The sequence below is a fragment of the Callorhinchus milii genome, unplaced genomic scaffold, assembly GCF_018977255.1.
Source record: "Callorhinchus milii isolate IMCB2004 unplaced genomic scaffold, IMCB_Cmil_1.0 Scaffold7, whole genome shotgun sequence".
NCBI lineage: Eukaryota > Metazoa > Chordata > Chondrichthyes > Chimaeriformes > Callorhinchidae > Callorhinchus > Callorhinchus milii.
The window spans coordinates 20,667,211-20,682,480 of NW_024704748.1; the positions used below are offsets into that span (position 1 = coordinate 20,667,211).

Below are 15,270 nucleotides of genomic sequence, written 5' to 3' on the forward strand. Positions count from 1 at the left end.
TTTTGATTTGCTTAAGACTGTGAATATTATAGTGGCCTCTTTTGGGGGTCAGAGGTATCAAAGCTCTCTATCTTCAGCTTCTTGTATGGAGCTTTAGTCTCCTGGGGTTGCTTCGTTTTGATGAGATGGAGTTTAAAATAATCTTTCTCTCCACTTTTTGCCGGCTTACTTCAGGACCTATTTTAATCTGGATGGTGTTTCCCACAGGAATGTCACGATGAGCTCACAACATGGTTTCTTCTATTTATGATCTTAATTAAAAGGCACCCATGTTGTATCACAGCCTCAATTTTTAAAGTAAAATATCTATTTCTGTGATGGATCTATTAGAATTGATAAGTCTCCTAATGTGAGAATTGTATGATCTTTTCATTTTGATTATTGGAATAAGGCTTTATTAATAGGTTTTCGACTTGAGCCCAAAATACCTAGTATAGGTGTTCACAATTTCATGCACATTTAACAAACATATTAACTGCAACATTTTAGTTACTGTCTTGTTACTGTCAACTCATCAGGCATTTCTGCATTCAACCTTTCTTCAACCTTGTTGTGATCCTTTCTAGGAATGATTAATGACATTTTGACTTTAAGAAAAAAAACATAGGGAGGAAAGAATAATTGGCCGTTGAATCTGAAGGGACTGTCTGAGACAAAAGACTAATAACAAAAAGTCAATGAAGATAAACTGCAGCAAGACCAATACTTTATTTGGATGAAATAGGTTGTGAGGTTAGGGAGAGGTTGTGAGCGGTGAAGGGTAAAATAGAGCTGTGAGTTCAAAGCTAGGTGCATTTTGTGGAACTTGAAATTAACAGATAAACCTACAATTGCAAACTGTTGTTCCAAATATCCATGCAGATGATACAATAGCATTTTACAGTACTATAGTTTGCACAGTTATGAATCAATAATTGAATTCAAATTTTTTATTCTATTAATCCTACCCTCAAAGTGAAGGACAGTAACTGAGAGTACTAATAAATAATTGAAATAAAATGAAACACCAACAAAACAATTGTGCATGTAAATATGCTTGATTTGGGACAGATGACAGTCACATAAATTAAATCTGTTAAATATATCCTATATAAAATATGTTTTCTTCATTCCCATTTTCATTTTTTATGTCAAATGACCTCAACCTCATAATACTGTATACTTACTTTTTTATTTATATGTAAAAAAAATCTTTGCATTGGATATAGCACCTTTCATGTCTTGCATTTAACAGCTTTACTGAAAAGTGTAGGGGCTGCATATTTTGTAAGTGAACATGGCAGCCAATTTACACAAACAACAACAACAAAATTACATTTGTATAGCAGTCATGAAGTGAATGACTAATTTTATCTGAAGGATTGTTGGCCAGGATATTTGGGGAAACTCCTCTTCAAATCTGTTGTAGAAATGGAAAGAAATGTAGACAAGAATTATTATTCTTATAATAAGAAGAAAGTTTGGAAATCTTGGGCAAGTTTCCTTACTCCACACACCTGATAATAATCCCTCAAGATATAAAAAAATAAATAAATTGGTCACTCCAATCTATGACTGTTTGTGAGACACTGCTGTGTGCAATTGGCTGCCATGTTTGGCTCACAAATATACAGTCAATTCAACGGAGAAAGGAATGCTGAACATGAGAAATAATGCCAATATGCAAAAGAAATACAAGGAACTAAAGAAGCAGTTAATAACCTTGTGCCTTTGCTCCCATTTTTTCAATGAGTCTGTTCAACAAAGTATAAAGGTAAAGATTTGGAATCTGTAACAGAATTGACAATTAGGTCCTCGTCTTGCTTTACATCAAATTGAGTTGAGAGTTTGTAACTACTGGATGTGAACTAGCTGATAAACTTCTGACATGTATAATCAAAGACACCAACTGAAAAGGAACAATTGGGGAAATGACTAACTTTGGCATTAAGTGCTTAATTGATGCCAATAATCTTGACACACCTATTAAACATGGATAGATGTGTCACATAGTATACTGTACCCTGAGATGATATCTGCAATATCTCTGAGCAGATAATAGCAGAGAAGTCTCATGGTAAGAAAGAGATGTGCTTTTGGTGGCAGTAATTAACATTGCCCTTGAGGATGACGCTCTTGGTGATCATAGTAAGCATTGGCATGGGATCTCAACCCCTGTATCCATCACTGCACATCAAGCATTGTGAATGAGTTACCGTTTTTGCCAGATTCATCTGACAGAATTATTTGGGGTTACATTAAATAGCTTGCTTAACTATTTGTGCCGTATGTGAAACATTATTTTCTAAAGTGGAGACAAGTTCTTCAGTTGATTGAGAACTTTTAAAAAAAACAGTCATAGTAGCATTGATGTGGCTGTGAGATTTCAAGTCAGAATTCATGTCTTACAAATTAATCTTGTCCTAATAATGTACTTTTATCACATTGAAGCACTATTGGTATTACACAGGTCTATTTCTGTATTTCTGTTCTTAGGTTATGAAAGTCATTTTCTTTTATATTCTTAAGACCATGGCTTCAGTCAACAAATCTTTGCGGATGATGAAATACTAATAATAGTTTCAAAAGCCTCATTAAAATCAGTGTCTTCTCACTTCAAAATCATCTCTGTTTAGAATATTGGTTAGAGTCTTCTATACATATTTATTAACATTTTATCATTTGTAAGCTAACATTGCTAATGCTATCGATGTTTCCTGCAGGATGCATTGGAGATATTGGCAGAAAACTGTGAGTTCAATGAAAATGAACGATCCTATGTAGTTTTTGCAAGAGCAACATCGGTGCTAAAATCCCTTCCTTATGCCATCAGCAGTATGACAATGTTAGAGGGATTACCCAACATGGAAGTCCAACCAAGAGCTATAATTGAGGTGAGACTGGATATAAAAAGATATTTCCAGAGATTTCAATAATAACTTCTTAGTTGTGGAAAGATTTTGTGGAGCTTTCTGGTTAAAAAAGTTGATACAACTCACCACAAGTTGAATGAAAAGATCTAAATACTGGATCTGGCAGTCATGTAGCTGTAAGACTACTAAAGTTTTGTATAGTAATAAAATAAATTCAGAACTTCCTCATATCATTGACATAATTCCCACACGTGCACATTATCATTCTCACTAGACTGAGCAGCAAGAGGAATTTCACACAAGCTAGTTTGATTAATTTAATCCGTATTTTAAAATATTGCATTTATGAAGAAGGGATATCTAAAAGATTGAGGTTCTCGCCCAGGCCTGTGTTATTGGTGTAAGGATTAATTTAGGTATCAGAATGATATGGAAATAAATTATATCCTACTGACGACATGATTCATTTTATAACTACCTTTCATCAATAATTATACAGTATATAACCCTTTTCTTAGGGATTGAATAGAAATGTGGAGGAGGGAGTACAATATATGACGTCACATGCTACATTTCTCTCCCCATATAAAAGCTGTTTTGAAATAGGATGGGATGTATTATTAAATGTTGATTGTGAATTCTTAACTGCCAACAAAGTTTGAAAGCTTTCTGCACCATAATATGTACTTCACAACTTTACATAGGAAATCTTGGAAGATGGCAAATCCTCTACCGTTGAGAGTTTGCTCTGTGATGAGCGATACAAAGCAACAAAGGTAAGCACATATGCTAGGTGACAACTCCATAGATTATTCTTGTCTGTGATATCTAGGGAAACATCTAGTCACTTGTTTTCTTTCTAGGTGTTCACATCACTGTATATTAATATTATGTAAGAGTTCCCGAGCAAAATAAGGGAATCAGTACACCCAAATCATATTGACTTTGATAATACTTTATCAATAAAGGTTATGTGCTTTTTGTTGATATGGTATTACTCAAAGACAATGAGATTCATTTACATGCAACTATAGAAAAACCTTGGAATTTATTTTGCACATGAAGTGAAAAGATTAATATCAAATATTTCGTTTTTATAAATTTAATAAAATCATGGAAGCCAATTTTTGTATTTGTATTCATGAAACAGAGTTTATGCACAAAAAAATTATAACAATAAAGAATATGGTACAGTCATGGTGCTTGACACAGCAACAGGTGAATTAAGAAAATAATAATGACAAAAGAGCACTCGGCTTAATGGGTATCCATTTTTGATTAATCTCAACCTTAGCTACTTTTTCGTTATATTCTGTAAGCTTATCTATTTATTTTTTGTTAGCTGTTCACGAGTATCTTTGGTGTGGGTCTGAAAACAGCAGACCGGTGGTACAGGCTAGGTTTCCGAACACTGGAAGAAGTACAGGCTGCCAAGGACCTGAAATTTACCAAAATGCAGAAGGCAGGTAATGCTTCGAACTGTTGATATAAAAATGTTTGAAAATGATGGTTGTATACTAATTGTGCCTAATTTACTCTAATTGTTATATTAGAGTAAAATCATTCCTTTTATATTACTCCGCTTTGTCCCGTGGCTCTACTCCTCGAAGATATATAATCAGATTGCAGTACAAAGCAAAAGGTCTGTTATGAACTGAAAAACATTTATTTGTGGGAAGCATTTTACTGCAGGGCATTGGTAACCGGTTATCTCTCAATGATATACGTGGTTATATCTTTATTTTCTGAATAAACATTTTGTAGTTTTGCACACAATTTTAACAAAGTGATAACGGATTAAATTATTATCGCTGCACATTTTAAAGAGAATAATTATCTTACAAACGGTATAACACATTCCATTATTTAGGATAAGAGAATCATTCAGATTTTGCTGGGTCCTTATGGGTAAATCCTTTGAAGTTTTACTTTTGATCGTGGATAGTTATTTGAGTGTGCCTGATATTTTGCAAAGATAGCATGGCTTTCTGGTATTTTGATAGGTTTGTTCACAAGGTCAATTAAAAAAAACTGCTGAAAATATAGAAAAACAGTGTTGTTTTTCAGCATATATAGCAATATTTTCATTGCGATTATATCCCTTGACAACAAAATCAAAAGAAAAATATCAAAGTATTTCTTCAGGCTGTTCCGATGAGGTATCATTACAGCAAAGTGTAGGATCCAAGAACAGAAAAGTTGCCAATGTTAAACCTTCAAAGAACTTAACCTTTAAGGGGCCCTAGTCAAACGATATGGTTCACATAAGTTCTGCTCTGTGCTGTTCATTATTTATAGCACAATCTGGATCAAGCTGAACTTTGTAGCTTTCTCACTGAGAGGCGATATTATTTCTATGTTTCACATAGGGACTCACAATCCGATAGTTGCTGCCATTACTAAAACACTATCTGTGGGAGCAGTTTTAAGAGCTGAAATGGTTGTGGTTCTAAATGTTGCAGCAATATTGCTATTAACATAATATCAAAACACTTCTCAGAGTATACTGTGAAATGAATTGATTGTAAATTGTGTGGGTGAAATGCGGCAGCCAATTGCACACAGCAATGTCCCACAAATAGTCGTGGATTATTGACATAGTCTTGAGAATGCTATCTAGAACCCAGATATCCTGAAACAACATAGAATATGAAGCACCCAAGGATACAAAATAACCAAAGCTATACTCCCACTCCATTCAGCAATACAGAAGCCATTCAAGAACGAGGATGGCAGGGTGGCGGGATAGTCTATGTTAAACTTGAATGAAGATGAATACCTCACCTCACCTCAGTCGCTGACAACATCGCCATTCATGGATGCATTCTCCACCTCACTGAGCCCAGTACTGAACCTTGGTGTCTTTTGCCCGCCTTGGGTCAACTCTCCTCTCCTGCCGTCGAGACCCTCATCCATGCTTTCAATATATTGACTGTGCTAACTCCTTCCTCGCCGGACGTCCAAATTCTTCCTTCCACAAGCTGCAGATTATTCAGAACTCTACCACTTGTGTCCTCTTTCGTGCTAAGCTCGTCAGCCGATCACCCCAAATCTCTCCTGGCTCCATTGGCTCCGCATCCACCAGAGGATCGAGTTCAAGATTCTCATCCTCGCTTATAAAGCCCTCCACGGTCTTGCTCCTCTGCAACCTACTAAAATGTTGCCAACCTGTCCACACCCTACCTTCAGCAGGCACTAGCCTACTTCATGTCCCCTGCCCTTCCCTCTCCACCATCGGCGGTCGGTCATTCAGACTTTCCACACCTTCCTCTGGAACTCCATCCTGGAGCTCCTCTGCCTCGCCTCCTTTCCTCCCTCAAGGGCCAGCTCACGACCTTTCTCTTTGACTGTGCCTTCGGTTGTCCCCCTTGCCCTAAACCATGTAAGCTAACCAATTATATAATAATAATAATAATCCTTGCATTTGACATAGCGCTTTTCATGTCTTCTCGACATCTCAAAGCGGTTCACAGAATAGACTGTAAAGTGAATTGACCGTATATTTGTTTATATATTTATTATTATTTGTAATATATATATTACCCACAAATAAGTCTAGGATGGATTCTTTTCTTATTATTCAATACATATTGAATACACTTAATAGATTTGAATCTGACCCTCCTCACAGTGATGGAGTGGGGTAGTTTTAAATATGTATCACAACATGAATTAGATTCTAGAGCATAAATACATGTTCAGCAAGGTATCCATAAGATCCAGACTGAAGCTCTAAACTGTTAAATTTTATAGGATGCTGTAAAACCTAATGTTGAGTGTTTTGTGTTTCACTCAGATTTACTTTTCCAAATTTAAATACACACCAATATGATTAACAATACTTTTGTTCACTCAGGCTTGATGTACTGTGAAGACATCAGTAGCTTTGTAAACAAGGCAGAAGCGCATGCTGTGGGTCAAATTATCGAAAAGTTTGTCCACAAATGTGTACCGAATGCCACTGTGACTTTAACAGGAGGATTCAGAGGTGAGTAATATATCCAAACTATAATAAAATTACAGGAATTTAATAAGAACTAGAGGTTCATATATGCTCAATAGGTCTTTTAATGTAATTTAGAAAAATGCTAACTTTAAACACAATTAAGTTGTTTTCAAGATGTATTGTAGAGCAATTGATTTCATTTGGCAATTTTTTAAAACGATGTAAAATGAATAATTCTCCACATCTTTTGTGTTTTGTTGGATTTTGATTGTTCCTGACATTTTTGGACTGTGCCAACCTTTTGGAAGGACTTCATTAGACATAGTTGTTCATATGAGAATATCAGAAAAACTGAATACTTCATTATAAATAATGCAGCATTTTGACTCCTACAACCAATGCTGGATCTTGTTTTGCTAGTTTCTAACTTTGCTGAATTACTTAGAAGATGTACATCAGTCACTGCCAACTGGCAGTAGCAACCAAAACTGATATTTTGTAAACTGAGCAAGACACTCAAGGTCTACTTTACAGCTTGAGTTAACAACACACAAGGAAAATTTGCAGGTTGGGTTAATCATGCACCACAGAAACTTATAGCACAGAAGAAGGCTAATCAGCCCATTGTGTCTTTGATGGCTCTCTGTAAGATCTCTCCATTTAGTTCCATTCCCTCTTCCCCATACAATAAAACATAGAAATGCATGACACAGTAAGATGCCATTAGTCCCATTGTTTGTGTCAGACTTCGCTTCTTCAAGATATCATTGATCACAATCCAAATTCCCCATGCTCTCTAATACCTTTCCTTTGCACTTGCTTGTCTAAATCTCTTTTAAATGTCACCAATTGACTAAGCTAATCCTGAAACAGGAAGCAACTGACATTTGTATACCGCCTTTCATGTCGGGAGGACGTCTCAAGGCTCTGGACAGACAGAGTTTTGGACCTGAGCTGGGGGGCAGGGTGGGGGATGGGGGAGGGTGGAGGTCAGGTGGGAGAATCAGGATAATCAAAAGCACAGTCGAAGAGGAGGGTCTTGAGATGGGTCTTGAAGGAGGCAAGGTAGGCGGTGAGATGGGGGGACTGCAGGGTGGAGTTCCAGTGGGTGGGGCAGAGTGGCAGAAGGCTTGCCCACCAATAGTGGGGCGAGAGAAGCGGGGGACGTGAAGCAGGCCGGAGACCGCTGAGCGGAGGGAGTGAGCAGGATGATGGGGAGTTAGGAGGTCGCAGAGGTGGGGGGAGCAAGACCATGGAGGACTTTGAAGATGAGGTTCAGGATCTTGAACTGTATCCTCTGTGTGATGGGAAGCCAGTGGAGTCAGGCGGGGATGGAGGTGATAGGGTCATGGAGCCTGGTGCAGGAGAGGACATGGGCTGCAGAGTTCTGGGTGATCTACAGCCTATGGAGGGAGGAGTTGGGGAGGCTGACAAGCAAAGAGTTTGCATAGTCGAGCCTCGATGTAATGAAAGCATGAGGGTTTCGGTGGCCTGCGGAGTGAGGCAGTGGTGGAGCCGGGCGTTGTTGTGGAGGTGAGGGAAGGCAGAGTGGGTCATGGCACAGATGTGGAGTAGAAAGATAGTTGAGGGTCAAACAAGATGCTGAGGTTCCGGACTGGCTTAGTAAGGTGGAGTGTGCATCCATGGATGGTGATGCTGTCAGTGCCTGATGTGTGGAGGAGCTGATGGGAGCCAATCAGGAGAGCCTCGGTCAGGACAGCAGTGGTCCTGGAGTCAAGGGTGGAGGCAGAGAGGTAGAGCTGGTGTAACCCACAGGTTCCCACAACAATAGGTTCTTTACACGGCCCATTTCACAACAGGCAAATGGGAATCCGTATTAGGTGTGTCCGAATAATCATTCAGACCACATTGTGAATCAAACAGCATATATAACAAGAATGCCAATTTGATGATGGCATTCACACCTAGTGAGAAGCAGAGTTTATGTGTAATTCCCTGTTGCTATGCTACATCATCTAAATTAGATATTAGACTAAATTAGAGATAGTCTGCACAATTGCTCAATCATTTTAGATTCTAAATTAATTGAGTAATTGTGCAGACTATCTCTTTTAAAATGAACCCTTTTAAAATGGACCCAGATTCTCCAGCAGTGTTTCCATCCAATGCTAATGAATGTTAATTTTGTATCATGCAGAGAATTACTCAAGCATAAATGAAGCTAAAAAAAAGGTTTTTTTTAAAAATGATTAACAGCTTATGTTGCACAATACTGGGGGAAAATTCCAATGAGAATTGCATGTTTCGCCTTTGGTGATATTAGCCAAATTAGGCACTATTGAGAATTTCAGTTATAGTTGTGCATTGCTAAAATCATTGTGTTGGTATTTTTCCCCCGATTACCTTTTCAATTTAAGTTATAAACAGTGATTAGTGAATCAATCTATCAATCTCCCCTGCCCCGACTAGACAATTAATTATTTTGATCACAGCTATAATTGTTCGTAATTATATTACCAACATATCCACAATTCCAACTACTGCTAGAGAAAGTCCACCACGAGACTGCCAGAGAAACAGATGCAATTTTTCAATTGGCTGCCAGGAATCTCATATCCCCTAGAGGTTGCCAGATGGCCCTTTTTATTAATAAAATATAAAAATGTGGTTTAAATTGACTTTTCTTGTGTGGCTTTAACCACAGATGTCAGCTGCTTGCCGATCAACTGCCATGATAACAGGTCAATATTAAAAATGGCAGCATACATGCAGAGGGGAACATTTTGTTGCCATGTTTGTACACCATTACTTGTTTCACTGGACATATATCTGAACTTTAAGCTTCTGAACTGGGTCCAATTTATTTAATTAACCTAATGGGTTTAATTCTGCATCACTTGATTCACAGTCTGTATCCATCTTCATTCATACCACCTGGGTACAATAGATAAGTTCTGGAATGCCTGACACTAGATGATGTTGATCTATCTATGTTCCTATTTGTTTACTTGGTGCTACAGATATCAGAAGGAAAGTGCAGATAGTTGTAATCATACTGAAATACAACAGTGCAACTTTGAATGTCATTGTTTTCAGTAGGAAAATGACATCCTGCCCCTCAATAGTCAGCAGTAATTTAATGACAAATGTTTGTAGATCCTCACACCAATCACAACTATAGCTTTTCACATTGATTCATGCTAACATGAATATACAAGGTTTAGCTTTTGTTTTCAAGCTTATTTATAATTAGACATTGTTTCATCTGCATGTTCATGCGGCAAATTGAAAATACCTAATCCAACATAGTTCTTTTTCAATATGACAAGTAAAATGAAAGACTTTCAACAGCAATGAGGATGCTCTTGACACTCTGTCACAACATCTACTGACAGAAGATAAAATTCTCTCTATGTTGAAATCATTTATTTGCCAGCACATGCTACAGCAGAACATCAATGATAAAAATGTCACAAATTTCTACTGTTCCATGTAGCTTTTAGAAAATATTCATTTTTTTTTAGATTTGGATGGCAGCAAAAAGAATGAAATCATTTATCACAACATTCATGTGCAAAGACGAGAAAGACATTTGTTTGATTTGCAAGGGCAGAATTAGAGAAGTCTATACCAAATAAAATCTGAGCTAACTGTTAACTTGCTGGACTCGCTGCAGAGACTACAGAGAATTACACAGTACTGGCTACTGTGTAAAGAGCTTCTGTAAACATTTTTCTGCCTTTAAAATACTTTTGCTCTGAAACAATATCCTGAATTACATTTGAATAGCACTTAATTATATGTCAAATTACCTGGACTTTATGGTAGTGTAGGGAATATCAAGTAAGAGTTCATACTCATCATAGTCTGCAACCTGAGTTCCTGATCTCAACAATATTACTGGGAGGTGTAGAGAATTCATGTTCTCCCCATGAGGAGGAAGAATCACCTCTTATTAAGTTTTTTTATTAGCAATACCCCTTAGACTTTGAGGATGGATGGACAGCAATATTTGAACTGGAGAGGCTGTGGCACAGCAGAGCCAAAGAAAGCATAAGAGGACAAACATATCTTACAACGAGAGAATCTTTCCCTCAGAAAGTGACATTAGCAAAATATTTAAACTCAATTATATTTTAAGGATTTTCATTTTCTATCTTTTTACACTGAACAATTTTCAGTTTATTTCTATAAATCGTTGACCACTCTATCCTCATCCACCGCCTCTCCTCTCACCTCAACCTCCACGGCGCTGTCCTTGATTGGTTCAGATCATACCTCTCACACCACCTGCACTTCATCTCCTCAAATGGCTTCTCCTCGAGCCCCCGCACTGTCTCATGCGGCATTCCTCAGGGCTCTGTCCTTGGTCCCCTCCTCTTCAACATCTATATGCTCCCTCTTGGTGACATCATCCACTGGTCAACTTCCACATGTATGTGGATGACACCCAACTGTACCTCTCTGCCTCCACCCTTGACTCCAGGACCACTGCTGTCCAGACAGAATGTCTGTCAGACATCAAGTCCTGGATGAGAGCTAACTTTCTTCAGTTGAACATCAACAAGACCGAGGCTCTCCCGTTAGGGCCTCCTCACCTCAGGGGCTGACAGCATCACCATCCATGGTTGAACATTCCACCTTGCTAAGCCGGTCCAGAACCTCGGGGTCTTGTTTGACCCTCAACTATCCTTTCTACCCCACATCTGCGCCATGACCCGCTCTGCCTTCCCCCACCTCCACAACATCCCCCGGCTCCACCACCGTCTCATACCGAGGCCGCTGAAACCCTCATACATGCTTTCATTACATCGAGGCTCGACTACGCAAACTCCCGCCATGAAAGGCGCTATACAGATGTAATTTTGTTGTTGTTGTAAATTAGACTCCCAGTCTCAATGAAAGAGCTAGGTTTATTATACAGTATTCTGAGAATAGCCTTGTGGCTGCAGTATTATCAATGCTATTTGGAAGCTAAATGCACAAGTATTGTATGGATGCTCCACCACAGTGCAGTATTGTACTGACGAATAATTTACTGCCTTTTTTTGCTTCTTAATGCAGTGTCAAATGTGAGTCATCCAATAGAATATTAGATATAATTATGCAAATCAAATGGCTTAACAACCAGAAATTAAATACTTGACCTTTAACAAGTCAAAATTAACTTCTGTTGGAGAGAACAGAAGCAAAATGATGTGCAAAACTTAACCAAGGATTAAACCGCTTCTAAGGAAGCATGAGCTTCACATTTTAATAAAATAAATCTTTCTTCAGAATGTCATGTATTACCATCAAGTGGGTGCTTAAGTGCCTGCAGTAAGTGTTTTCTCCCAAAATAAGGTCTCAAAACCAAGAAGGATAAAAAGAATGGAAGGTAGTTTAATGTTTTTGAAATAGTGTTAAATGTACATTTTGGTCATAATTAAGGCTGGAAAACATGAGCAAGGTTAGGGAGTTAAACACCCATATAGTTACATGGAGTTCAATTTTCCATTTATATGGTATTTTTACAATTTCATTAGATTATTATTCTATATAGATTAATCATTCTGTCAAGTGTGAAGAGTCAGTCATTGCTTACAAATGCTAAGGAGAAAATTTCTGTGAGATCCTTTGATCATCAACCCTACAATATTTTCAAACTGTCTTTCATCGCACTGCTTTCTGTTTGTTTTCTGTCTTTGTGTTCTTTGCTTACTGTCAGCTCCCTTTGCATTGTGTTGTCTCGCAACCTACAAACCTCTTATAGAGGTGCACTTTCACCTTGTATCGTCCCCACTGTTTTTGTTGCTCTGTTGAGCAAATAATAATGATTTTCAGTGAGTTTCAAAAACAATCCCTAAAAACAGGACTTGAATGTATGATTTTAGTGTATATTTTATGGTTCTATTCCGTTTTTCTCGTAATGCTCATTATCAGATATATATAAAATAAAATACAGGCATTGAATATTCACTATTTGGTTATTGAATATCTGCCATAACAATATTCTCAATAAAAATAAGTAATGATGATACTTTTACCTTTCATTAAATCATTTTTAGTTCAGCTTTCCAGTATCCAGTTAATTACACATTCCTTCACATGTGGAAAGGTGTGTGGAGTAGCAGATGGAAATGTTTTGCTTATCTGTTATCTAACAGTTCCATCTGTTATAGCACAAGTTTTCTCATCAGCGTGAAGTATTTTAATCACACATTAGTGAAAATTGATGTAAAATTGAGTTTATATAACATATGGAAAATTGGCTTCTCTAATCTTGTACAAACATAAATATTTTACAAAATATAAATGAGAGCATTTAAGAAACAGTGTTGAGAATGACCATAAAACTCTTAGCAAGCTGAATAGGCTTGTTTAGTAACAATGTTCCCAGATTAGTTTCTCACATTAAAAATGAGTTAATCCACGCTTTGTACTGCATTCTGTTCATCTGTGGACTGATCTGTGAAATGCTTACACAAATGTACCAGAAGATATATTTTCTCTTAGGATAGTCTAATTCTATGATTTTTCTCTGTGTTTAAATTAGTTATATTGTTCATGCATTTCTTAATGCATTTTTTCTTGCTCTAGCTCTTGGCCATTTATTATATTTTCCAGAGTGACCAGACTGGCTATTACCTTCTGCATAAATGGTGTCAATGCTACTTTATAGTAGGGCAGCAGAATTTATGACTGCAGATATTTTTTGCAGTTTCAGTTTACTCCCATCTAGAAGCCTAGCCATGAAATGGTGAAACCCCAATATAAATTAGCACCACAGGAGAACAGAGGAGAAACCTAGAGGAAATAAATCTAGGACTGATGAACAAAAACAATCTGTCGACGTTGTCATTCCTAATCCTGACTGTCTCGTCAAAAGTCCTACAATTATCATAGACTGTGAGGCTGCCCTTCTCAGTTTTTTATTATTAATTTAACTCTTCTTTTCTTCCTCACCATCTGGCTCATTTTCCTTTTAGTTATTTTCCCTTTTTGGAAACTATTTGCAGTTCTTTTACACTTTCTCCCAAACACATCTCTTTTCAGTTAGTGAGCAGTGCCAGTCCAGCAGTCCTGACCTTATACGAAAGTGAATTTCATTCCTTCTAATCACTTTCTCACTGTTCACAATATCAATCATAGACCATGAAGCTAGAAATAGAGCTGCATATGTGACTGGCAGTGTTAATAGTGTTATCAGTAGGTCCACATGCCTTATGTCAAGTAGATTGATGCTTTCATTTAACAAAGATGTGTATTTTCCATCAAACAGCAATACCCAGATTATAATTTTATTTTCATCTATTACCACCTTGTATCACTTTTTGAAAATAATAAGTTGATGGTTTAACATACTGTTGTCCACATCCATATCTTCTGACAACTGAAATTAGTCCTCAACTTTTAACAACATAACAATAGCATCTTTTATCCCTCAATTGCGTGGAATTCTTCATCTACATACAACAAGTTGAAAAAATACACTGTGTTTTGAGCAAAGAAAAGATTTACAGGGAAGGGGGCAATGCAGGAACAGTATCACTGACTAATAAAAGTGGCCCATCCCAGGATGTGTAGCAGGGCAGAGGATTTAATTGAAACAAAAATCTGTAAACGAGGCAAGCTCTTGGTACATATAATAGCAATAAGGCTGTACACTTTGAAGTAGAGCTATATACCGTGGTGTAATTATAATGGTGAATAATATTTATAATGTAATCAAGAACCCATAATTTTAGCTTTACTGGTTGCCCATAATCTAACCTTAACCATGAAATTATTAATCAACCTTTGTAACAAAATAGCTACACAATTTTTATCATATAATATGCATATATGCAAAATGCACACACTAATCTTCAATGTTTTTCCTACCAAAATTGGTGCATCTACTAGCACTGATATCATTCAACTTCTCAACAAAAATAGAAATCTATGAACAGAATTATTTTACATTCAGTCATCTTCCGCTTACAGTATTTAACAGGAAAAAGAAAACAGAAATATATTTATCTATCGGAGTGAATTTTCAGCCAGAACCAATGGGATTTTCCCCATACATTTAATTTCAGATATTTTTTGTGCCCATCAAAGTAAAATATATCAGTTTACATTTCCCATGTCACCATCCATATCATTTCTCTGAGTAAGACTGCCAATTAGTGCTGAATTATGTGTTGTGTTGTTTGTGTTGTGAATTCACACCCATTGGGAACTAAACTTATAGTCATCAGAAAGAGAAGATTTATTGCCTCAGTCTAAACTGGAGCCCGGGTGTGAAATGTCTCACTCAGCAATCACCAATTACTGTGAGAACACTTGTAAGTGTGCAATCATCCACACTGTAAGTAGTCTTTTTTTTAAAAATATAAAGATAATATTTCACTTTATATGGCTGGACCCCCAAGGACTTTGGCTATATTTGCACAAAGAAATTTGATCTAAAAATCTCCCTTCATCACAGAATAGTAATGGACTTATGATGTCACTGCTTCACTGGATAGTCAATATGACTTTGGGTTC

The 15,270-nt window shown here is 37.1% G+C and overlaps 1 protein-coding gene across 1 annotated transcript in view; it reads left to right on the forward strand.

Annotated features, from left to right (window-relative positions):
- Positions 1–15,270, forward strand: part of dntt (deoxynucleotidyltransferase, terminal) — a 62,209-nt gene that overhangs the window by 23,903 nt on the left and 23,036 nt on the right. The window contains exons 4-7 of the mRNA XM_042336659.1: positions 2,703–2,873; positions 3,557–3,628; positions 4,195–4,318; positions 6,709–6,844. Of these exons, the coding sequence (XP_042192593.1) occupies positions 2,703–2,873; positions 3,557–3,628; positions 4,195–4,318; positions 6,709–6,844 (503 nt within the window). The remainder of the gene's footprint in view (positions 1–2,702; positions 2,874–3,556; positions 3,629–4,194; positions 4,319–6,708; positions 6,845–15,270) is intronic.